Source organism: Drosophila nasuta, chromosome 3 (genome assembly GCF_023558535.2).
Source record: "Drosophila nasuta strain 15112-1781.00 chromosome 3, ASM2355853v1, whole genome shotgun sequence".
Lineage (NCBI taxonomy): Eukaryota > Metazoa > Arthropoda > Insecta > Diptera > Drosophilidae > Drosophila > Drosophila nasuta.
The window spans coordinates 13324969-13348977 of NC_083457.1; the positions used below are offsets into that span (position 1 = coordinate 13324969).

A 24009-nucleotide genomic window follows, 5' to 3' on the forward strand; every position below is an offset into this window, starting at 1 on the left:
GTACAACATAAAAGATTCTCCAGAATACCTCTTAAATTTATTTAATTGACATTGCAAATAACAAATTTAAAAAAAAAAATAAAGGCGAGCAAACATAAAACTTTAGGCAATTTTCGTATTTTAATACCAATAAATAAATACCAATAGCCAAGCAAATTGCATTGGTGCGTCACCATTGCTTATCCATCATCACTTCACATGACGCTCTGTAATCGCATGTTTTTAGCGTTGCCAGGGTTTATATTTAACGAAGTTACTGACTTACCGAACTCCTAACTGTACGAAGTAGCCTAGAAATATATCGACTTAACGAACTCCTAACTTACTGAACGAAACAGCATAGAAATATACCGACATACCGAACTCCTAACTTACTGAACGAAAATATTTAGCTCAGAAATGAACCGACTGGCCGAACTCCTAGTTTACTGAACGAAAGTATTTGGCACAAAAATGTACTTGATAAGTCAGCTAAGACACATACCTTACCTTAACAAGTGAATGATTCTTAACCATGCTGGTTCACAACGCAGATAAATAGTGTAATTTAAAAAAAAAATAACTGCCAGATTTTTTGTCATGCATTAGAAGATCTACATATAATAATAATGATAATATATATAATATTAAAAAACAACATTTATTAGTAGACTGGAATAGTTATCTGGGCTCAAACCTTTCATCATTCGTTATTTCGTGTACTATATCCCACTCGACAGCAACGGCATAAAGTATGAAAAGAGCAAGAATAGTCCAAGAAAATACAGCTGCCGACCGTCGAGGGGTAAAATTAAACAACGACAACCACCATAATGTGGTAACTATGGTAATGAATATAAATATATAGCAGTTGTCACCATGCTCGCCATTCAACCATATTGCTGATCCCACCTTATGAGTTTTCTCATTGTACATGAAGGCGACACCCATGCTTACAACAGTATCTAAAATTCAAGAAGTAGAAGGAGTTACAATTTTGATTGGTCAATCAAAACAGTTATGATCACAAGGATTTCGTTTTAAGATTGTTTTAGAAAGCGGAAATGACTTCTTAGTAACTAAAATATTGATTGATCAATCAACAAAACCTTTTCCCGTCAATTTGTTTTCATTTTAAACATATTTTAAAGAACAGAGACGAGTTCTTGTACTATTATCATAAATTACATTTTTCTTAAGCATCTTAAAACAAAATTTTGATTGATCAAACAACTTTGATTGCTAGTCGGTTATTTTTTAATTATTTTTAAAAGATTAATGGTGTTCTACTAAAAGTATATTAAATTAAAATTTGGTATTCCAATCAAATTTTGATTGATCAATCAATCAATATATATTTTTTTTACAAATATGACATCAGATAATCACTAAAATTGTTTCACGAGAGTTAAGGACATTACCAAATTGCAACTTACTAAAAAAAGGTCCAGCAAAGACTCCTGTGAAAGCTAATTTCTCATATCCCTGGACGGTCATGGCATAAGAAGCCATCAGATTGATAACAGCACTGCCCATCGATCCAAATGTGATGTTCAAGAAGTGTTCGCTCAGGTGACACACGATGCCCACAATGGCAATGAGCACCTCAATCTCACTGCTGCAAATCACAATGATGACTAAGGAACTACTCGCACTTAGCACAATGAAAAGCTGAAATTATTATATTTAATAATGTTTCCGATTCACGAGCGAAACTTACAAAGTGATAATGAGGCGGTACATCGGTGCGGGCGTGGCAAAAAGTGACGATGGCCAGGGGAACGGTGAGGCACAAAGACCACTTGGAGTAGCTGATGTTAAAGTCTGCGATCCAAGAGGTGTACGAATTGTTACACTTCGCTGTAAAGGGAGAGAGCTTGACATGATTGATGCATGTGATTGATTGCTTAACCTACAATGTACGGCAGTGATAAGAAAGAAGGGATTCGTCACAATCTGCGTACAGTTGAGCAACTTGCTCCAGCCATGCTTATAGAGCTCATAATCCACCACGGGAACGAAGATGGTGACCAGTAGTCGCATAGGACACTGAATCAAGATGCAGAAGCGTTGACAGCGTCCAGCTAATCTCCATTCTGTGGCATCGATGGGATTCAGGGACTCTAAGAAGTCTGTCCACAGCAAGCGATTCTTTGGATTGTTCTTGTTGTGCAACATGGTGCGATTGGCTTCGTAATCCAAGCCCTCCTTTTTGAGTTGTGGCAAAGAGTTCTCCAAGGTTCGTCGTCTGCTTGTACGCAAGGAACTGCTGCGTATTTGCATATGCTGATGACGCATCAGTTCCCTCAAGGCAGCAATCCTTATCGCCATCTGGTTCTCGCGCTCCACTGAAGCTGACTGTCGTTTGAGCTCAAGAATTTCCCGCTGCAGCTCTGCCAGAAAATCGCTTTAGAACTTTTACATCCTTAAGGAAGTCAACTCACTATTTATGGTCCAGCGCAGCAGCTTAAGGTCGATTACAATGACGATCAAATAAAGCAAGTAAACGGAGAGCAAGACTGTAAAATTAGTTCAAGAATATAGACTGATTAAATAACTAAAATCTTCTTTACTTGAGCTGTCGGTGTAGCTCATGCATTGATTGTAGAACATCAGATAACGCAGCAGTTCCACAGCCAGCCAGAGGAACAACAATTCTAGCACCACAACAAACCAATCCATCTTAAAAGGTTTCATATAGCAGATGAGGCCACCGCAGAGCAAAACGTTAACCACCGAGTCGCCAAAGGTTCCGGCAATTATAGCAGAGTCCTCTCGAATGGGCAGCAGATTGGCCACAAAGTCCGGACACGAGGCGCCAAAGGCAAAGAGCGTGGCACCAGCCACAAATTCGCTCAAATGCATCTTGACCGACAGAATCTTCAGCACGGGCATGAAACTAAGGGTAGCATAAAAACAAGTTAAGGAGCTACAGTCGAGTATACCCGACTGTGAAATACCCGCTACCCGGTGTCAATGAAAGCAAAATCTTGTGGTATTTTTTTTAAATATACCAAATTAATATAGCGAAGAGTATATTTGGTATATCGATAAATTATAACATCCCAAATATACCATATAGTTCAAAATATACTGCATTATCAACCAACTAAGATCCGACTGCAGCAGCCCAAGTAAAATAATTTCATAAATAGCTTTTACAATGTTTATCTGATTGCAGCCAACTTTTCTTGAGTCACAAATACTATAGTTAATATTGTGTATACCAAAAGCTAGGTTCAAAATTACGCGTGCTATTGTTTTTTTCGATTTGAAGAAATCTATAACAAGTGATGTCCAAAAAATGAGAGCTCTATATTTTATAGTCTCTGAGATCATAACCTACAGACGAACCGCAAAGCAGACGGACCTGGCTATAACGTCTCAAATGTTGTCGCTGAACAAGAATATATGTTATATACTTTATGGAGTCGTAATAGACTCCTGCCTCTTACATTCATTTTCTGAGGGCACAAAGCTCTAATATCCTTCTACCCTCTTGGTAGAGGATATAAAAAGAGAAACCATTCTAAGACTTACGAAACATCCACCACAATGGACATGAGCAGCAGATAGTAGTAGGCAATTATCAAAAATATCAACATCACACAGATCTCAATGAACTTTTCGTGCACATTGAAAAAGCAGTACATCATCTCAAAGTAGTTGAAGTAACCCAGAATATCGCGACAGTTTTTCACTCTTTTGATCATCATGCAACGTTCATTGTAGGGCAAACGCAACACAGCCAGGCAACTTATCTGTGGAACGAAGCTTTTCTTAGAGGCATGCAACTTGAACAACTGATTTATACGTACGTTACTCAGAAAGTACTTGAATTCCTCATCTAACGACGTGGCCATACTTACACCTTAAATTAAAAAAAATATCTAAAAATGTGTAAAATGAAAAGTATCGATAACTGAAAAATCACAGCCTCAAATTGGATATTCAAATTTGAAAACTTAGTAAATACTTTCAACTTTTTTCTTAATTATTGGACCAGTGGTTTAGTCCAAAACTTGGGACAAAAAAACAGATGGACAGACGGACATGACTAGATCGTCTCGGCTGTGGACGCTTATCTTGAATATATATACTTTATAGGGTCGGAGATGCCTTCTCTTCCTGTTACAAAAAAAAAACATTAACTTACTATTAATTTAAATCCTATTTGAATCCCGCATAATACAAAAGTGTTGTATTCCTTTTCGCCACTAAAAACCCCAATTTGCACTTTATAAATTCTTTGTTTTTATTTAAATGCTTTCGCTTTTGTAGAAACTTTGTAAATGTCAAAAAGTTCTTCAACTCTTCCATTTTCTTGTCCTAACAATGAAAAATTTTGTTTGTAAGTACCTAAAGGAGGGATTATTGTTTTGTTTTTGTTTTTTTTAGTAAAATTCTCTTTCGTTCGTTTTATTTCTAAGCTTACATCATTGTTTTTTATATTTTGTTGTTTTTGTGTTTTTTGTTTTTAAGCGATACTATTTTGGTTCAAGTCCTTGTGTTTTATGTACATATTTAAACTAAATTAAATGCTATAAATTACTAGTGCTTTTTGACATTTGTGTGTGTGTGAATCTCGCATTAAATATATATCTATATATGTGTATATATAAGTACATAGCTGTGTTTGTGTTCGTGTGTGTGTGTTTTTGTGTGTTACAATAAATAACTCTATGTATAAAAATGCCTTAAGTACTAAATACAATACATACAAGGGGGGAGTTGCTGCTAGGCATGCGGAGAGAGCGTAGCAGCGTGCTCTATATATATTTCTATATATATAGATCTATACTAGACACACATACAAGTATGGGAAATTAACTAACATGCATACACATCATATACAGATTACAGATTAAGATACAGATATAGTATATATATATATATATATATATATATATATATATATAGTGTGTGTGATAGTCGTTAATGGCTACAGGAACTAATGCAGAAGCAGCAGCTAGCAGCTGGGCTAACTGGTAAAGTTGTAGCTGCGCACCGCATGTCCCGGTGTGACCAGCTCCACTTTAATGTTGGCCGTCGCCGTCACCTTGGTGGTATTCCTATCCGAATGCGTCGTCTCCACCGTCACCTCCGGCTGCACCACAATGCTCTGCAGCTCCGGCGGCCCGTACTGCGACTGCGACACCTTGTGGTATGAGGGCTGTGGCACCGCATAGCTGCTGTTGCTGTTGCCGCAGCTGTTGCTTGGATACGTTGGTTCACGATCCCTTTCACGTTCCCGCTCGCGTTCCCTTTCACGTTCACGTTCCCGTTCACGATCACGTTCGCGTTCGCGATGCTGATAGTTGATGTTGTTCATGTAATGATTGTTTAGATTGTGATTGTAGTTGTGATGCATCGTCGGTGCTGACGGCGCACACCAATCGTTGTGCATTTGTATCGATGAATTGCTCGACTTCCACGACTGCGGCTCCTCTGTGATCGTCGTCAGCGACGGATCATTGACGTTCATATCCTTGTGATAATGATGAGCCTTGTGGCAATTGTTCGAATTCCGTGACGAGCCTCGCGATCCATTCACAATGAACGATTTGTTGGAGCGCTTGCTGCGCAGCGGCACCGGCGATGGCGTCGAGATGCGATCGGGATGCTCGAGCGGCACCAGTTCGCCCTCGGGTCCCAACATGCTCAGTATGATGGGGAAGACGACGAGACTGTTGCAGGCGCCGACGCACAGCACGACGAGCAGCAGCCAGCAAAAGTGCCGTATGACAAACTCAAAGGGCGAGGTGGAGAGCATAAACACAGCCATGCCCGAGGTGAGCATGCCATGGACCAGCGGACCCAGCGACAGCTGCATGGCCAGATGAATGCGTCGCTGTCTATTGCCCACCGATGTCATGAAGCCCTGCAAAGCATAAGATAAATATTAAAGACTATTCTTAAAGTATCAATTCAAACCGTAAACTTACCAGCGAAATGTGCACATTAAAGCAGAGCATCATGCCCACGCTCAGTATGAGTATGACGGCTGGAATTGCCGACAACTTGATGCCCAACAGCGTCATGGCGCCAAAGATCTGTGCCAGCGATGCGAGCACCGTAATGATGACCAACACGGCTGCCCACACCGAGAGCAGCAGCAGTGAGACCAGCAACATGGCGGCCAGGAAAGCACAGGCTAGAATCAACGCCAGCGAGGAGCGCAGCGTCATGTACTGCTCCCAGAAGATGAAGGGAATGCCTGTAAACGAACAAATTATAACGATTAATAAGGCAAATGAATAAAAAACTAATAAGCGTAAACTTAAATATATAATCGAACTAAAGACACCTACCTGAGGGATAGTTGGGTAGCCCGTAGCCCTCGAACTTGACACTCAGATCGCGTATGTGTCCGATTAGCGTTTTGATCTCCGACGTGTCCGTCAAGCCGTGTAGATAAAAAGGCATTTGGGCATAAACTAAAGGCAGACTCTTCGGTATCTTCAGATCGTACTCGGCGGGCGCATGATAATACTGACGTGGTTCCGGATACAGTTTTGCCTGCAAAAATAACACAACAAATCAGTCACAGTTTAATATGGAGGAGCGATGCTAGAAACTCACCTGAGAGGCACCGTAGGCAAACACATCGTTGGTGGCCCAGGCCGAGAGATAGTTGTAAAATGCCTTGGGATTGATGATGCCATCACTGCTCACAAGTCGATTGCTGAGCACTAGATTCTTATTCACCGGATTATCCACATGTCCCGTCTGCACAATCAGCTTATAAGCGAGTATCGCATCGCTGCTGGCATTCCCATGCCATCCCTCAGTGGTGAGATTCTTGTTCGCAACCGCATCGTCAAAGATCCGCTGCAGATTCAACAGCCACTCGCGGAAGAGCACCAGCCAGAAATCGGGCAAACCTCCATTGTCGTTCTTGATCACATGCGGCACTCGGACGAAGGCTTCGTGGTAGTCGCAGAGCAGCTTCTGCTGCGTGGGATACTCAAAGTTGCCCTGGGTCACCGCAAACATGCTGTAGAAGCCAAAGAGACGCGTCTGCGCATCGAGGAACTTGTGCTCGTTGCTGTGCTTTGGTACCAGATCAATAATATCGAGGCCATCTTGCAGCGATCGCGCCTCGTATAGACTGAAGATCAGCGCACAGAGGAAACCCATCACGGTCAGAAATTTAACCCAGCTGCGCATGAGAAACGGCGTATAATACTTGAAGGCAAAACTCCTTAGCGAGAAGCAGGGCAGAAAGTAAGTGTTATCCTCATTCGTTGCTGGCGCGTTCGAAGCTGTTCCTCTTGACTCCAGCAACGGATTCTGTGCCGGCTGCTGTTGTTCCTGTTGCTGCTGCAGATTGTTCGAGTTCTTGAGGTGTCGCGAACTACGGCTGTTGTTGTTGTTCATGACCAGCTGTTTGGGTTGCTCCTTCCACACGGGAAAACAGCAGCAAAAGATGTCCGCTCTGCCGGCGGTGCGACGACGCAAGTCCAGCGAAATCATGGCTGGGAATACCAGAAGTGCTGCAGCTAGGTTAAAGCACATCACTATCGCAGCCTGCAGGCAAAACACTTTCAACGCTGGCACCGGAATGAAGACAGCTGCGGCAAAGGAACCCGCCGTGCTGCAGGCACTGAAGAGGATGCTGGGTCCGACCTTCTTCAATATGAGTTTGGTCTGCTCCTTGCGATTGCTCTCCGCATACGCTGCCGTCAGCATAAAGATGTGATCCACCCCCAAGCCAAGTGCCAGAAAAGGCACAACCTGCGTGCTGGCTGCATTGAAGACAATTCCCAGCAGGGCACACAAGCCCAAGCCAGCTGCGGTGCTGAAGCACATGAGGAGCACGCCAGCAACGCCCACGCTGCTCTGGCCACGCACAGGATCACGCCAACGCAGCAGCGTGCAGAAGGCGTACAACACGGTGGCAGCAACTCCAATCACAATGCTAACCGCACTCGGGTGCGAGAACTTGGCCAGGATGTCATCCAGGGTGGCGGAACTGAACACATAGATGTCGTAGTTGGCAGCAATGCGGGATTGCTTGCGCAGCAGTTGCTCCACTTCGCGGGAGAAGTTGCGTTGCCACGCATTGAGCACTTCGGCGGCCTTCTCCTGTGACCAACCAATGTGATGCACCTTGTAGTTGTCCTGCCACTGATCGAACATCTCCTTCTCAGTCATCAGCTGCACCACCGTCTGCAGAGCCTTGGCCTTCTTCAGGTGTCCGCTGCGATTGCGTTGCGAGCCTCCCACAATCAATTGCTCCGGCCAGTGCATATACTTGGCCGCATAGCCATAACAGCCACCCGAGAGAATGGCACCCACATCTGGTGGTTGTGTGCTGTTCTTGTTGGGCGCTGTGTCCGGGCAGAGTGGATGCTGTGGGTTGAGACAGGGCTTCTCCATGTAGCCACTGGTGATGGCCGCACGCTTCAAGTACTGCTCGACAGTGTCAAAGTCAAAGCTGATCTTTTGATCGGACATTTTCTGCTTCATGAACTGCATCACCTCTGAGGGATTCAGCGTGCTCCACTGCAGATGTCGATTGAGGCCACTAGAAGGTAAGGAAAAGAGAACTTGGTTAGGTTCTGTCTGCAGTTCTAGTTCCCAACTTGCAACTTACGGTATAAAAACAGGAATTTCGGGTCCCAGCAGCTGGCTGCCCTCCCAGAAGCAATCCAGCGGCGTAATAATCGAACAGGGTATCAGATGCTTTAGTATCTGCTCAATGTAATAGTGTCCCTCGAAGCTGGGCGTTGTCGGTGAGTTGCACATGTCCTTCAGTCCCCATTCCGTGTCGTACATATGCACCTTGACCGCCGTCGCCTTGATCAGCACCTCGAGATGCGATTGAAGCGCTTGCGGATGCAATACGGAGGCATTGGGATCGTGCGCCGTCTGGATGAGCAGCTGATGCGTCGTGGATACGTCCTCGCCAATTGTCTTTTGTGTGTAGGCGAGCTCGGATTCGAGTCGACCGCCTTCCTGTATCCACAGTTGATGCACCTTCGAATGGATTTGGGCGCTCTTGAGGCCCACACAGAATGTGCTGAGCATCAGGATGGCCACGAAGAGCACCTTGCCCGCATGCTTTTGCACCGAGCTGCCGAGCGTTTCGAGGTGGGATTGGAATACTGAACGCAGATAGATTGCCGTGCGGTTGCCACGCGCCTTGCCCTACGAAAGAGAGAGAGAGAAAGAGAGAGTTAGTTTTCTGTTGTTTTTTTTTTTTTTGTAGCATATTTGTTTTTATTGCTCGTGTTGTTGTCTTTTCTCTGGCTCACATGCCATAAATAACGCATTAAAATTATAACGAAACAGCGTGTGGCCCAAAACCGCAGCCATATAATTTATATGTTTCCCCCCTCCAACTCTCGTGCAGCATCTGCGATGAAGACATCAGCATCAGCATCACCATCAGCAGCAGCATCACCAGCATCCCCATCATCATCATCATCATCGTCATGGCATCCCAATCCAAAACCCAACCCATTCCATACAAAAAAAAAACAACACAAGACGCCGCCGTCGACGTCGACGCAGCCGCAGCCACAGCCACAGCCGCCGCAACCTCAACCTATAATCGTCTGTTTGGCAATTGGAACTCAAGACCCACCAAGCTGAGCTGGCTTTGTAGCCCCCTCTGGCTTGCTGGCTTCCCTTGCCCTTCCCCTCGCCCTTTCCCATTCCCATTCCCATCGCTTTCTCGCTGTCTTTTGCCTGCACGGAAATTGAGCCCCAAATAATGAGGAGAACGCTAACATCTCAATCGAACCTTTAACCGAACAGTCATTGCACAGTGGAACCCTATTTAGATAATCTTTTAGTAAATAGATCTGCCAAGACACGAATCAGTTTACTAAGATATTTTCCTTAGCATTAACTATTGTAAAAAGATACTTTGAATGAAATTCAAAATTTGTTTACAATTATAACAAAATTTTTTTTCCATTTTATTTTGTATTTTAATTTATTCATTGACCTATACATTTTTGTTTCTTTTTCTTTAATATTTAATTCTGAATAAAATTCCCTTTCAACATCCTTTAATTACTAAGAATTATAATATGATGTTCATTTAGAATTGAAATTCCTATTAATGCAATTTTTTGTTAATAACAAAAAATACAAAAAAAAAGTATCCAAATCATTGTTGACTGACTGCGTCCCACTGTGCAGCGTTCGCCTCACCCAAGCCCAAACCCAACCTAAGCCTCAGTCGCAGTCGCAGCACACACATTCCAAGCTCGAAACGTCTCAATCTTTCGCCTGGGCTCTATTTAAGTTGCTGTTGTTTTTGTTTTTCCTCAAGTCAAGTCTCCTTTTGCTTTTATCGCTTTTCACAGATTTTCCGCACACAGTGAAATGTGGCCCAACCATTAGGCTGGTTTTAGGTTTTTAGTTTCGTGCTCACGCAGCAATTGCTGCTGTTGTTGTTGCGATCGCTGTTGTTGGTTTTGTAAAAAGCACAAGAGCTGGAAAATGACTTAAGTGGCATTGACTGTGCAAGGAAGACGACGGTTTTATTGTTGCTGGGCAGGCACTTTATGACTACCGTTAACAGAGAGCCACAGAGTGAAAGAGACAGAGGGACCCACTGCGCGGGAGTCAGCCATAAATAAGGCATGCCAAAAGGTTAGCTGCGCTTAGAGTCTCTCTTTCTCTCTCTGTGTGTTTGCTTTTGAAGTTATGCGTGGCATTTCTAGGTGCGTCCATTGCTAGAAAGAGCGACTGATGGAGCGAGACAACACTAGTGCCGCACTTCCTGCTGTTGTTGTTGCTGTTTGCTTTTCTGTATGCAGTCGACGCGTCGCGACTTTGTGTCATTTCCGCAAAAATTCAAACTCAAAAGCGGCTCTGACTTTGTCGCTATTAATTAAGTCATTGACGGCAACACCGGCAAAGAAAACAACAACAACAGCAACGGTAACTGCAACAGCGTCGACTGCGTTTGCGGCGGCGTCTCTTTCAAGCTGCAGCAACAGCAGCAGCGCGCCGCATGTGGCGACTGCAACGGCGGCGACTGGGCGATTGCAATGTTCGTGGAATTTTTCCATAATTTGTGTAGCCTAGAAGAATGTTTTTCTCTGGGCAGAAAAACCTAAACAAAACAACGAAAGCAACAACGAAAAAATGGAAGATGCACAAAATTCTTGGAAGTACTGTGCGGGGCGCAACAATCTTGTAATGCCGCAGGTCGCAAGCAGCAACTACAGCAGCAACAACAACTAAAAATAAACTTAATCTAGATTCGGCAGCCCACAGTGCAGTGCAGCTCAAACTGTGCTTGATTGAGCCATCACAGCGACGTCCGCTGTTAACGCTTGTCAGCTCAGCGCGCCATCTCTTTCTCTTGCTCTGCCTGTCTACCTCAATTCCTCTTTGCTTTCATCTTTCAGCCTCCTCTCAATCTGCAACAAGCTGCGCCAAATGCTGCCTGCTCCATGTGACATATCATCAATCTTGCCTGCTGTTGTTGTTCCTCTTCCTACTCCTCTTCTTCTACTTCTTGCAGTTGGTGTTTGTTGTTGTTTCTCCGATACACCCGCAGCTGCTGTCGCTGTCGCTGCCAACGTCGACTTCGACGTCAACGTCGCGTCGTGAGGAAATGTCACAAATTGATTTATGGCCTCTGCTTGCCTTGCTTTCATCTTGTTGTTGCAGTTGCTGTTGTTGTCGCTGCTGTTGTTCTTTGCTTTGTATGTGCTGCATTTTCTTTGTAAGACACACAAGCACAGCGTCTGGCAAACTCTGGGGAACAACTTCATTAGAAATGCGCATTTTCGTCCTAATCCTCTGCGCATGGCTAATCCCACGACACAGTTTGACATGCACTGCATGTAGCTGTGCCGTGACGAATATACGCCTGCGCACGACCGAGACGGCAACACTGCCCGCAACAGTGTGACAGGTGCATTGTGTGGCAATCGAAAATAAAATGGATTCCCGTAATGAGATGCTCCATTAGGTTTCGACTTCATTTTGAAACAATTTCAATTTGTTGAACACAAAGAAAGCCTCAGCCACTAATCAATCAAAAAAGTTCCATGTCAGTCGGGACATCCATATGAATAATTTAGCCAAAGACCCCAGACGCCCCCCACGGGCTTTGACTACTTAATTACACGCCACATTATAAGCAGAAGTCGCTACACAAAAAAATATATGAAAACATTTCCATGCCCATTCCAAAGAAAACAAAAACAAAAAAATGAAAGAAAAGAAAAAAGCAAAAATGATATTCAGTATACGCAGCTAAGGCGCGATCCATAATTTGAATAGGAGAGGCCAGTTATAGTTATGCCGCAATAAAAAACGAATGCAAAGCGCTTTTTGGCATAAAACGAAACCCAATATATGTATCGGTTGGACAAAAAAACGACGTGACGGACCACCCAGTTGATTCATAATTATCATATTACTCACTTCGAAACGAATGAGATATCAATAGATATGCTTCTTGGGCAATATAATCCGTATTTTGTTCCCTCCACTCATTGAACGGAAAGATTTAGGTATTCCAAAAATAAACATTTTTTCGACACAAACAGAATGGGCCCACTTAAAACTTAAATCATATTTCGTTCGATACAGAAATGAGTTGGAACTGGCATAATTTATGGCAAATAAATATAGATTTACGATAAATTCTTTAGATAATGTTTTTCTATTATCATCGTAGTCATAAATTACATAAATATTTTAATATAAATTGCATTAGATTTACACATACTGCTTAAATATTAAAATAATTCAAAATTTATCGTGAATACGCTTTTACACATAAATCATTCGCATTGAGTTTGAGAGCCCGGTTTTAAAATTTAAGCTAGTCACAATAACAACGGCATCTTTATCCTTTATAATGCCCGCTTCCTTGGATATTTTAATACCACGTTTAAGGCGCTCATCAACATCAATATCGCCACTGCTATCGTAGCTAATTGTGAAAATACCACGATATAGATTCGACTGACGTGCAATCATATCATTGCCAGTAATGAGACTTATAATTGGACAAGGCGGTCGATATCGGCTCAACATAAAAGTTGTATTTCCCGTCGAAGTCAGCACTATAATCGCCCGAACATTGCTATTAATCGCCGCACTGACTGCAGATATAATCATCGCAGCCTCCAAATCGATTTCTTCTTCATTAGCATTAACAAGATCCGTAAACAAATTATCGCTCCACACAGCAGCTTCGGCCTCCTGACAGACTCGAGTCATGACTTGGACACATTGCAAAGGATATTCACCCATAGCCGTTTCTCCCGATAGCATGACACAATCGGCGCCATCGAGCACCGCATTCGCTACATCCGAAAGTTCAGCACGGGTGGCGCGAGGTTTTTTAATCATAGACTCTAGCATTTGGGTGGCACAGATTCCTGGTTTCCCAGCCATGTTACATTGAGCGAAAATCGTTTTTTGAGCAAGAAAAACCTTTTCCGCAGGAATTTCAATTCCCAGATCGCCACGGGCCACCATTATGCCATCGGAGGCTGCAATTACTTTAGCAATATTTTTCATGCCCTGATGATTCTCGATCTTAGCAATGATCATTATTTTTTTACCCTTCTCACCGAGCAAGGAACGTATCTCCTCGATGGCATTAGCATCGCGAATAAATGACGCAAATATCATGTCTAATTTCTGGTCTACAGCAAATTGTATGTCAGCTTTATCCTTTTCGGAAACGGACGGCAGATCCACATCAATGCCTGGCAAATTGATGCCTTTGCGTGAACCCAATTTTCCACCATTTTCTACTTCGCAAATCAACTCATCCCCACTGATATCTTTAACTAGCAACGATATCAATCCATCATCCAAAAATACTCGATTTTCGGGTTTCAATACTTTTGTTATATTCGCATAATCTACGAAAACCTTTTCAACAGTGCCATTCTTCTCCAACTCCTGATTTGTGCTCAACCGAAATGTTTCACCTTTTTTCAATTCAACAGTTGAGGTACCACTGCCCGCTATGAGACCTGTTCGTATTTCAGGACCCTTGGTATCCAAGGCAATTGCCGTATGATTCTTGTATCCCAATTGTTTGCTGTAAATTTCTGAAGCTTTCCGCAAATTGACAATTGTTTGGCAGTGCTGAGCGTGAGTGCCGTGGGAGAAATTCAAACGTGCTATATTCATGCCAGCCTCCTTCAATTTCACCATCATTTCCACACTTTGCGATGCAGGGCCTATGGTGCAAATGATGCCCGTGAGGCGTTTAAAAGTAATCTCCTGATCATAGTTTATGCGACAAGAATGCTCCAAGAGACTACGAGAGAGTACCTCAGTCTGTTTGCTATATGCATATATAGGGAGAGAGCAGTATAGTGACGGATCACCGTTGGAGTTTTTTGCCCGCATTGATGAATGCTGCATTACAGCTGCTGCTTTTTTGCAACAAGTCGTAAAAATCGAAAACTCGATTTTGGAGATATAATAAAACTTACGCTTGGTTGCCCAGTCTTTTCACGTAACGCTTTGACATAAAATGTGTAGATCCCATTAAAGTTATATCCCGCGCAAAGGCGTTCTTGAATACACAATTGAGAGCATGTTGCTGACATTTAGACATGTGGATGTCCGTTTTATTTTAAAAATAGACTTCTTTTTTACTATTTTATGTTAAAGAACAATCAAGAAAATTAAGTGTAATCTGAATAAATACACACAAAAAAAAAACTGCCAAGGCCTATGTGATTTTAAGTTATAAAGTTCAAGACTCCTAAGAAATAATGTGAGATCACAATTTATGCAAATTCACTTTAAGCAATGACAACACCCTTGTCCCACTGTGCAAGCATAATTTCTCTATCTCTCTCTCTCGCCCTCGACGACCCGCATTAAAAGCACAGCCATGTGAGTATTACGCTTTATGATCTGTGTGTATGTATGTACATACATATGTACATATGTGTGAGTGAGAGAGCAACTGGACCACACACAATGCTCACATTTAGTTACGCACTCTGTTTAAACGCGCCAATTTTTGCGGCTAGGCAAGCAATTAAAATAAAGTAAATGGGACGATGACGACGCATGCAAATCGCCATTTGCCGGCACTTTATGGCGCCTCTTAAACGTGACCAGCAAGCGTTCATGCATGTATTATTTTTATTTTTATTATTTTTGGCATTGCGTCGCTCTCCATTCAACGGAATCGGGCAAACAAAAAAGAGAAGCAAAAAGAGAAAAAAAAAAGGGTTTGAAGGTCATTGGAGCAGCTGAAACTGTTTGGCAACTCGTGAGATCGCCAGACGGCAGACGGCAGCTTTCGTTACCGTTAACCAGCGCCGACGACAACATCAGCATTGCAATCACAGGTGACAGAGCGAAACACAAGCATAAGCAACTAAGAGAGAGGAGCCTGTGAGAAGAGAGGTAGTTGTTGACTTTGTTGCTAAGCTGCTCTTTTGCTTTTCAACTCATTTCCACAGCTTTTTTTTGTCGATTGTTGTGGTGTAGGCGTTGCAGCCGAAAAAGCTACAAAAAACAAAAATAAAATAAACTTCAACTGGCGGCTGTCATAAAATTGCAGCAATAACTTTAAATTTAACTTCACCTGCCCCGCAAGCAACGGCAACATCTCACTGCTTGTTGCTTTGCTTTCAAGCAATTTAATTTCTTTATTATTTTCATACGAAACACACAGCCACACACACACTGACGCATGCTCGTACACAGGCTGTTGTCGGTCAGGTAGCCAAGGCGGCCACGTCGCTCATTCTCAGTCTCATTCAGACACAGGTACACACGCATCGAAATCGAAACGAAACAACGAACGAGAGCGAGAGGGCAAGACAAGGCAAGGGCTATGCTACAGGGCGACAGCCGTGAGTGTGAGTGTGAAGGCTTCAGCCTCGTCTTGAGCCTGAGCCCTGCATGGCCCTACACTACACACTACACTCGGCTATGCTATATTTGTGTGTGTGTGTCCGTTGCTTGTCCAGCCTGTCCGTTAACTGCTTTTTCAGTGAATTCCGTGATTATTGCTTGAATGTTTCTTTCCGGTACTCGCATTGCTCTTTGGTCTCCTCTGTCTCGCTCTCTGCCTGAAGTCTCTATCACAGCCTCAGTCGTAGTCGCAGTCGCAGCAGCAGACGAGCAGCCGCAGCGCAGTCGCAGTCAGAGTCTCAAGCCTCCGTTTCTGTTTCTGTTTTGTCTGTCTCGGTGTTGCTGTCTCATTTTGCTGCCCAATGTCACTGCGTCGCCGTCTTCTTCTTTGCTTTTGGTACCTTTTTATACCCGCAATGCGTAACTTAGAAGGGTATTAGAATTTGTGGGAATTGACAATGTATTCGACCCAATGAACTAATTACTTTAGTTATTCAACTACAATTGCATTTATACAATAAGTTCTTATTATTTTAATTTTTTATAAGTTTTAATTTAGGAATTATTATTTATTCTTTTTTATTTGTATCACAAAATATTTTTGTATTCCACAAGATGGCTAACGGGTATCTCACAGTCGACCTCTCTCAACTGTTTTGCTTTCTTGCTTGTTCGTTACTGCGACGGCTGCTGCTGCTGTTGTTGTTGCTGTTGTTGCTGCTGCTTTTATCTGCTTCGCTCGGTCGGCCGGCCGGCCCGTCCGCTTGCTGTGTGGTCAAGTTAATGTCTTCATAATTCTTTTGATTTTTTTTTTGTTCGTCTTACGTTCGTTCGTTGCTGTTGCTGTTGGTTTTATTGTTGTTGTTGTTGTCGCTGTTGCCCCGTTGCTGGGGCACGCTGATGAAGACAATAACAGTTTTATGTGCGGCCAGAAACAGAGGTAGGGCTCGGGTCTCGGGACCCGGGTCTCAGTCTCAGTCTCGAGACAACTCAACTCAACTCGTAGCCGAGCCTAATGAAGCTGGCTGAAAAACACATTTCGACTTCCAGTTCTCTCCACCCCTCAATAAAGTTGTTTGCGTCTCTCTCACTCTCTTTATATCTCTTTCTCTATCTTGTTTGGTGTGAGGCCTCAAAATTGAGCTGTCAATTGTTGGGGCAACGTGTGGGCGCTATTTGGGGCAACAACTTGAGACCAATTTTTCGGCACCGGGTATTTTTAGCTTTAATTGAGGGGGGAAAAGAAACATGCGCTCTTTTTCCCCAAAGTGATCGCTCAGCTGCTAAGACGATTACGGAGTTAAAGGATCAAAGAGATCAAAGATCTAGTCGCTAATTTATGGTTCCCAGTTGGATGGGTTCAAGTTAGAGCTAAATGTAAAGCGTATGTAATATTTATAATCTCTTACACACAAGGCGGAAATTTCAAGTTCTCGTTCAAATAATCTAAATATCTTCTTTAGACTAAATATCGGCGAACACAAGTTGAAAGCAGACTGGAAAATAAATATTATAATAAGATAAGAAAAGATAAGATCAGAGATCACTCGTGGAACAGGTGTAACGCACATAAATCATGGTCACACTTTAGACCAATATTTGTTATACGAAACGCGACCAAGGCAAACACTAATAAATTTAGAGAGAAAAATCGAAATCACAATAATATCTCTTTTAAAGAGAATGAGAAAAAAAGCGAAAGATCAAAGCGAACCGAGGGGGCGAGTCTCAAGTGGAGAAAAGACACTTGTGTGCAAACTAATCCTTAAGCAAACACACGTCTCAGAGAGACCGCATTCCAGGAGGTAGAACCTCCAGTTATGTACCTGCATAAATTGATTCAGCTCCAAGGAACTGAAGTCGAACCGCAGGCTGCTCTTCCAAGAAGAAGGATAGACCCCTGGACGTGTTGATGAAGATATCTCACGCCTACAAGCGTTTCCGGCTTACAGTTGTCAGAGGGTTGAGTGCAAGAGAGAGAAACGTCTACATTTTGAGGGAGGAAGTGCTCGACCTTAACAAGACCGTAACTGTAATTGAACATGCTGGGCGTGTTGCAACTAAAGCATAGGGGCGTTGTAATGCTGCTTCGCAGAAAGACAGAAGCCAGAGTTTACCAATCGCCTTGACTTTCGTCGAAGTGCTTCTCAAAAAAAGTGTAAAGAATTTTGGGAAAGGCAACTCAGCTAAAGAAGGGATAAGCTATCAAAGTCTTTCTCGAAGTGCACTGATCTATTGGCAACTATTTTAACGGAGAGTAAATGAATAATGTCAGTAATCTTGAGGACTTTCTTTAATAAGGTCCAATGATGAAACAGTTTAGACTTCTCTCCCTATTTTTTACATCTCTACAATGTAAACGAATTCCATTTTATCCCAAAGTCTCTTTAGTTCCTTTGAACTTGCTCCAAGTGGGAGTTCAACATTGTATATCGCATATCTTCCATAGTGTAAACATCTATATGTGGATTGTGTATTTGTTTGCCATGCAAAAGATTTTTGCGCTCAGCTTGGTCTTGTGTTTACCGTAGTGATTACGATGCAGCTGCTTATTTATGATTCGAGGGTTTATGCTACTGGTTTTCGATTTTGGCCATGTCAATTTCGAGTGAGAGAGCCAGAAAGGCAGCGAGAACGAGATGGAGAGCCGCATCACAAATATTTGTTTTTCATGTGCTGTTGTGAAAAGATCGGGGCGGCGGCATGACTAAACAAATTTGTTAGCCACCGCCGCATGAACAACAACAACAACAGCAACAGCAACAACAACGAAAACTTCTTCAAAATGCCGCCAATGTTTCTCAACTTCCTGTGTTGAGTGGTTTTGTGTGCCTTACAATTGGCACAGCGTCAGTTGAGAGGGGGGCGAGAGAGAGAGAGAGAGAGAGAGAGAGAGCGAGTGCGAGTGCGAGGGGGACTTGTGCCTTGGCCCCGACGATTTCATTCATGAATTTATATGTGCGTACGTATACAAATGTATCTGATAGATACAAATACAAATACAATGATCCTCGCATTCATTCGTACATGGTCTGCATCCATAGTGCGGCATTGCCATAAATAAATTTGCGGCACAAGCAAATGTGAAACGAGTCACTGCTTGTGAGCTCCACCACACTCACAGATACCCTGTAGTTTGATAAGTTATTAAATTAAATTAAATCTTATCATGAAAAGGGAACAAGTAAAAATCTAAAGCAATTTGTATCTAATACTAAGGAAACTTAATAGATCCTTTTTCATTTTTTTTTTTTTGAGAAAGATCTAAAAAGTTCTTTATGGTCTCGTCTTCTTCCCTAGTTTTCTTCTAGTTAGGTAAACCCCTAACCGACAATCGTTATAGGGTATGCGCTAATGGCTAAAGAATTGATAGAGTGAAAATCATATTTATCAATAGCAACAACAACAACTGAAGTATTGATCAATTCAAGCTCAATTTGGCATTCAGCTCATTCATGAAAACGTCACCCTCGGACCTCCCAGAAGTTGCCAATAAATTGGTGTGGTTGTTGTTGCTGTTTTTTGCCCCTTGTTTTTTATGGCAAACAGAAAATAATAAACATAACGTTCGGGCCATTTGCATTTTGGCCAGGCGAAACGAGCCAAAAAGGTAACAAATGCATTTCATTTTACTGTTGCCGTTGTTGTCAGTTCTTTCGCCTTTTCGCTTGTCGCTTTTGTTGCTGGGCTTCGTTAGACAATATTAATGTCTTAATATATTTCGTTAAATTGAGTCATTAAAATAAATCGCCCATCGTCGTTGATGACGACGGCGCCGTCACGAGCAACAACAGGCCAAAAGCACAAGCAGCAGCAGCAACAACAAAAACAACAGCGAAAACCACAAAAAAAAGAGGAAAACAACAAAAACAATGCACGACAGCAACAACAACAACAACTACGAAGTCAGTCGACCACACCTCAGCTGCAATCGCAGTCGACTTCGCAGTCAACAGCGCCTGATGCTGTTGCTGTTGTCGATCGATCGCTTGCCACAACTTTCGAGAAGTTCAATGCAAGCAAGGAAACTTTGTAACGTTACAACAGCAAATAATTGAGATGCAGACAAAACCATGCACCAGCGAGAAAGAGATGGAAAGAGCCAGAGAGCTCGGCTGGCTGCCTGGAAGCATAATGAAGACATCAAGTTGTAAAAAGCGCCGCGAAAGGAAGGCAATGGGCAAAAGGAGAAGCAACGAGAAAAAGTTCAGACAACAACACAACACAACAACAACAGTTGCCCACAGTTTGACAGCTACTGAGCGCAGGCAAAAGCGCGTGCGTCAGTGAAATGTTTCGTTCTTTTTTTCTTAGTTATTTTTGTTGTTTTTTTTGCCTGTTCCGTCGTGGGCCACCCGCGCTCACAAAATGTACAAACATACGTACATACACATTTCTGTGTGTCATGTGTGTGTATGTGTGTGATTGTGTTTCTTCTAGCTGACGTGACGCGCTGTGTGCGGTGGCGGCCTCTACAATTCCTCAACAGCAACAACAACAACAACAACAAAAGCAGACAAACAGAATGCTTTTGGCAAACGACGACGATGGAGAAAAAAAACTAAACAGTATACAAAACAACGACAGCACATGAAAACGTACGATAAAAAGTCAAGGAAATATTTTCTACGACATTTGTATGCTCTATAAAAATTCCTAGAAAAGTCTTTAATCTTTTTATCATGCATTAAATGCAGCTTTCTTCCGCGACTGCTAAAATATGTGTATCTACTCTTCGTAAACAGAAACAGTTATCTTCTAAATTTCGTTGAGTTTATTAAGCATCGCACATTCCAAGTCGCCAAGCTACAAAGCTCCATTCCATCAAAGAGCAAATCAAAAATGTTTTTGTTGCCGTCGTCTGTTGCTTTGCCTTCTTCTCCACTCACACACACACACACTCCCCATTTACATTGAGAAGCTCCTGCTGCTGCTGCAGTCGCAGTCGCAGTCAGAGCTTCACTGTTTTTGGCACTCGTTGTCGTTGTTTTTGTTGTTGTCTTGTGCAGTTGTTATTTCTGCTGCTGCGAGTGTTGTTTTTATTTTTTTTGCTTTTTTTTTGCGGTCGGTCAGCAATGACGACGACGTCGCCGCAGCACAGTAGCACAAAATAATGAAGTTGTTTTTGTCTGAGGCTCTGGAAACTGCGATCAACTTGAGTAGAGTTGGAGTTGGAGTCGCACTCGAAGTCGGAGGTCTTTGGGGTCTTTGGGCCCTGCTGTGCGCCAAGTGAAAATAGCTTTGGCTTTGATTTGTGCAACAGTTGACGTGCATTTGCTTTTGCTTTTGCTGATGTTGTTGTTGCTTGCTGTCACTTGAAAAGTCAGTGAAAACTCAAACATACTATAAAAGTAACAAACACATACAGCCACAATGCATTTGCGAGTGTATATGCGTATGTGCGATGTTGTTGATCTATTTTTGTCTTTGAAATATGCTCAGCATACAAAGTAGGCCTATGCTACGTAACAGTTTGATGTTAATTAACATCAATGACAATGAGGGGATGCGAGCAAAGATAAAAGCTTTCATTATTAAGAGATCTTTAACCCCAAGTACTTTATTTATTTATATTAATGATATCTCTAATCGCAGATAACAGATGTTTTTATCTAAGAAGCTTTTTATACGTTTACAACTTAATTCGCTGGCATTTGGTTTGGTTTATTAATTCAACCACAACAACAATTCAGCTGAAATCGATTGTTTACGATCGTCGTCGGCGTTGTCAACCGCCTTCTTAACCTCTCCCCTCTCTAGCAAACAACTCTATTAAAATAAATTGAGCACAACCAAAAACCGAAACGAAAACGAAATGAAAACGAAACGAAACGCGCGAAGAGACGTATAAAAAACGGCGAGAGATATCAGCAATAAATTGTATTAAAAAACTGTCCGAACGGCTTAATGACTTCATTAAACAAAGCTAGGCCTGGAGATTGCTTTGCTGAATCTTTTATTTCGTTTTCTCACTTACCTTATCAATTTGATCGAGCGCCACTTGAGCGTCCACCCAGCTGGTGCGTATGTAAAGATCCGAGAATAATTTCTCATCGACAACATCGCCGTGTGTGTCCGGTACTCGCGGCAGGCTCTCCCTATCCCTATCCATGTTTGTGTATATGTATTACGGTGTGTATTGGTGTTGGTGTGTGCAAGGATAAAGTGTTTGTGTGGGTGTCACACAACGCGCTCTCTCTCTCTCGCTCACCGCGTCTCTCTCAGTATGAAGCTATGCTGTTAACTAACAGCGACAGAAAAGTGCTACCAATCTGCCTGAAGTTCGCTCTTTTGCTATGTCTCTCTATCTGTGCTTGTGTGTGTGTGCGCGTGTATTGTTTATTTTTGTTATTGATGTTCAAACAAAAAAAAAGAACACTATGCTTTTTTTTCTTCTCTCAAATTTTGTATTCAATTTGTAGCTGCATTTTCGGAACAAATGCAAACAACAACACACCACATTTGCACAACACACATTTCAAACTAAAAGCGCTCTCTCGTTATCTCTTTTGTTTTTGTTGTGATTGCTGGCTTCGCGGTGGCTTTAACTCGATGTAGACTCGTGTTTGAGATAGCTTCACTTGGGGACAGCATTTGTGCACATTTTCCACAATAATTTCAACAATTTTCACACATAATTCACATATTTTCCGTTGCCGTTTTCGGATGCGACGCGAACGTCTCTCAGATATTTCCACCACAAAGCTGCATCACGTTTTTTCTTTTTTCTTTTGCGCTCTCTTTTTATGCTCGCTGCGCGTTTTGCTTTTTTGTATTTTTTGTTGTTTTACACACACTTTGCGCACGTAGACGTTTCGTTTTGGCTTTTGATATTTAAATTAATTTTTAGATATTGATCAATTTGTATACATATAGAATGTATAAATTTCAACACCGTTGTTGTTACTGTATGTTTAGCGAGAAGAACACACAATTTGATCTTAGCTCGACTTATACAAAATAATTTGCATTCAACGCGTTTTTCGTTAGTGCCGCTCACGCAATGAGCACAACCGTTTCGTTCGAGGATCGCACGCAGTCTGAGAGATACAGAAACGTTAACGTTTTCGTCTTCTGGCTGCACATTGTTTTTACTTTGCCATGCTGTTAACTCGAAATGGCACTGTTAAGCTTAAAATGAGCATGTTACATGCACAACGAAGATACTTTGCGAGAGAGAGAAAGAGAGAGCGAGTGAGAGATGTACATCTCGCAGTGGCAACTTCAGCAGGTCTACAACTTCATTAGCGTGCAGTGCGCTGTATCTGTGTGTGACGCCAAGACTCTCTTACTCGACGTTCTCATGCCTATGCACTCTCGCTCTGACACTGTCTTTTGCTCTGCTGCGGCCATTTTGATTTGAGCGCGAACGCTGCTCGCAACTAGGGCTACATCGTTCTCGCCGTTAACAGTTTGACATCTTTTGGGATGTACTGATACCCTGCAAATGTGTAGGTAGTATACAGTCCCAACTAATATACTATAATATGCAAATATATGAATATTTTGCCCACATGTAAAATATATATTTTGCTATATGTAAAGATATAAAAAGCTTAGTTATAAATAATTAATATATTGTAAAATTTTATTAACATAAATATTATTGAACAAACTTTGCATAGTGCTGACTAATATTTTTGCTGCTCATGATGCTTAAGCTTCGGCCACACACGTCGTGCAAGGCGTGTGCCCTCTGGCAATATTATTATTATTATTGTTGTTGCTGTTATTTTTATTGCAGCGACCACCCAAATAAAATGTTGTTGTTGCTGTCGCTTCATTAAAAGCGACTGCCGGCATTGTGGGTGGTCCCCGGACTCTGCTGCTTCTTTATGCTCTGCTCTTCGCTCTTATGCTTCTGCTTCAGCTTCTGCTCGACGCCGGCCTTCAACTGTGCGAGCAGCAGCCAGACGTCGACGTCGACGCCGGTAGAGCTTTTATTATTATTGTATGTGTGCGTTTCTTCATATGAAGCGCGTGCGTGGCAGGCTTTAGCTACATCAGTATGTGTATGTGTTTTGGGTCTGTTGCTGTGTGTGTGATTTGTGCAGGCTGTGAATTGTTGGCAAATTTGTTAACTCCATGTGGTTGTTTTTGTTGTTGCCTGCCACATGTGCGGTTGATGTCTGTTTTTGCATGTTTTTAAAACTAAATTATGAGCAGGATGCTTCCCTCTTTTACCCTGTTAACCTTGTCTTGTAT

At 42.4% G+C, this 24009-nt stretch overlaps 2 protein-coding genes across 3 annotated transcripts; both read right to left on the bottom strand.

Annotated features, from left to right (window-relative positions):
• Nucleotides 1-619: 619 nt before the first annotated feature.
• LOC132789896 (mitochondrial sodium/calcium exchanger protein-like) lies at nt 620-3923 on the bottom strand. The gene is made up of 8 exons (XM_060798226.1): nt 3798-3923; nt 3520-3740; nt 2553-2878; nt 2424-2498; nt 1896-2372; nt 1700-1839; nt 1416-1650; nt 620-944 (listed from the first exon to the last, which is right to left on the bottom strand). The coding sequence occupies exons 1-8, from the start codon at nt 3840-3842 to the stop codon at nt 661-663; spliced, it is 1803 nt and encodes a 600-aa protein (XP_060654209.1). The 5' UTR covers nt 3843-3923; the 3' UTR covers nt 620-660.
• Nucleotides 3924-4878: 955 nt separating this feature from the next.
• Nucleotides 4879-22830, bottom strand: LOC132789516 (protein patched). 2 transcript variants are annotated; one of them, XM_060797574.1, is made up of 6 exons: nt 21782-22830; nt 8579-9132; nt 6562-8509; nt 6291-6498; nt 5925-6196; nt 4879-5860 (listed from the first exon to the last, which is right to left on the bottom strand). In XM_060797574.1, exons 1-6 carry the CDS (start codon nt 21914-21916, stop codon nt 4961-4963), a joined length of 4017 nt encoding a protein of 1338 aa, XP_060653557.1. In that variant the 5' UTR covers nt 21917-22830; the 3' UTR covers nt 4879-4960. The 2 variants fall into 2 exon arrangements, with proteins under 2 accessions (XP_060653557.1, XP_060653558.1); XM_060797575.1 differs by lacking the exon at nt 21782-22830 and adding an exon at nt 14421-14646.
• Between the last annotated feature and the right edge of the window lie 1179 nt (nt 22831-24009).

Bases quoted from the DNA above. Each gene is read 5' to 3' on its own strand.
- LOC132789896 (XM_060798226.1), bottom strand. From the start codon at position 3,842: ATGGCCACGTCGTTAGATGAGGAATTCAAGTACTTTCTGAGTAAC. The intron at 1,651-1,699 runs GTAAGTTTCGCT...TAATAATTTCAG, and splicing joins TACCGCCTCATTATCACTTT to CTTTTCATTGTGCTAAGTGC. The intron at 945-1,415 runs GTAAGTTGCAAT...CTTGAATTTTAG, and splicing joins CTTTGCTGGACCTTTTTTTA to ATACTGTTGTAAGCATGGGT.
- LOC132789516 (XM_060797574.1), bottom strand. From the start codon at position 21,916: ATGGATAGGGATAGGGAGAGCCTGCCGCGAGTACCGGACACACACGGC. The intron at 9,133-21,781 runs GTAAGTGAGAAA...TCTCTTTCGTAG, and splicing joins CGCTCGATCAAATTGATAAG to GGCAAGGCGCGTGGCAACCG. The intron at 8,510-8,578 runs GTAAGTTGCAAG...CTTACCTTCTAG, and splicing joins GAAATTCCTGTTTTTATACC to TGGCCTCAATCGACATCTGC.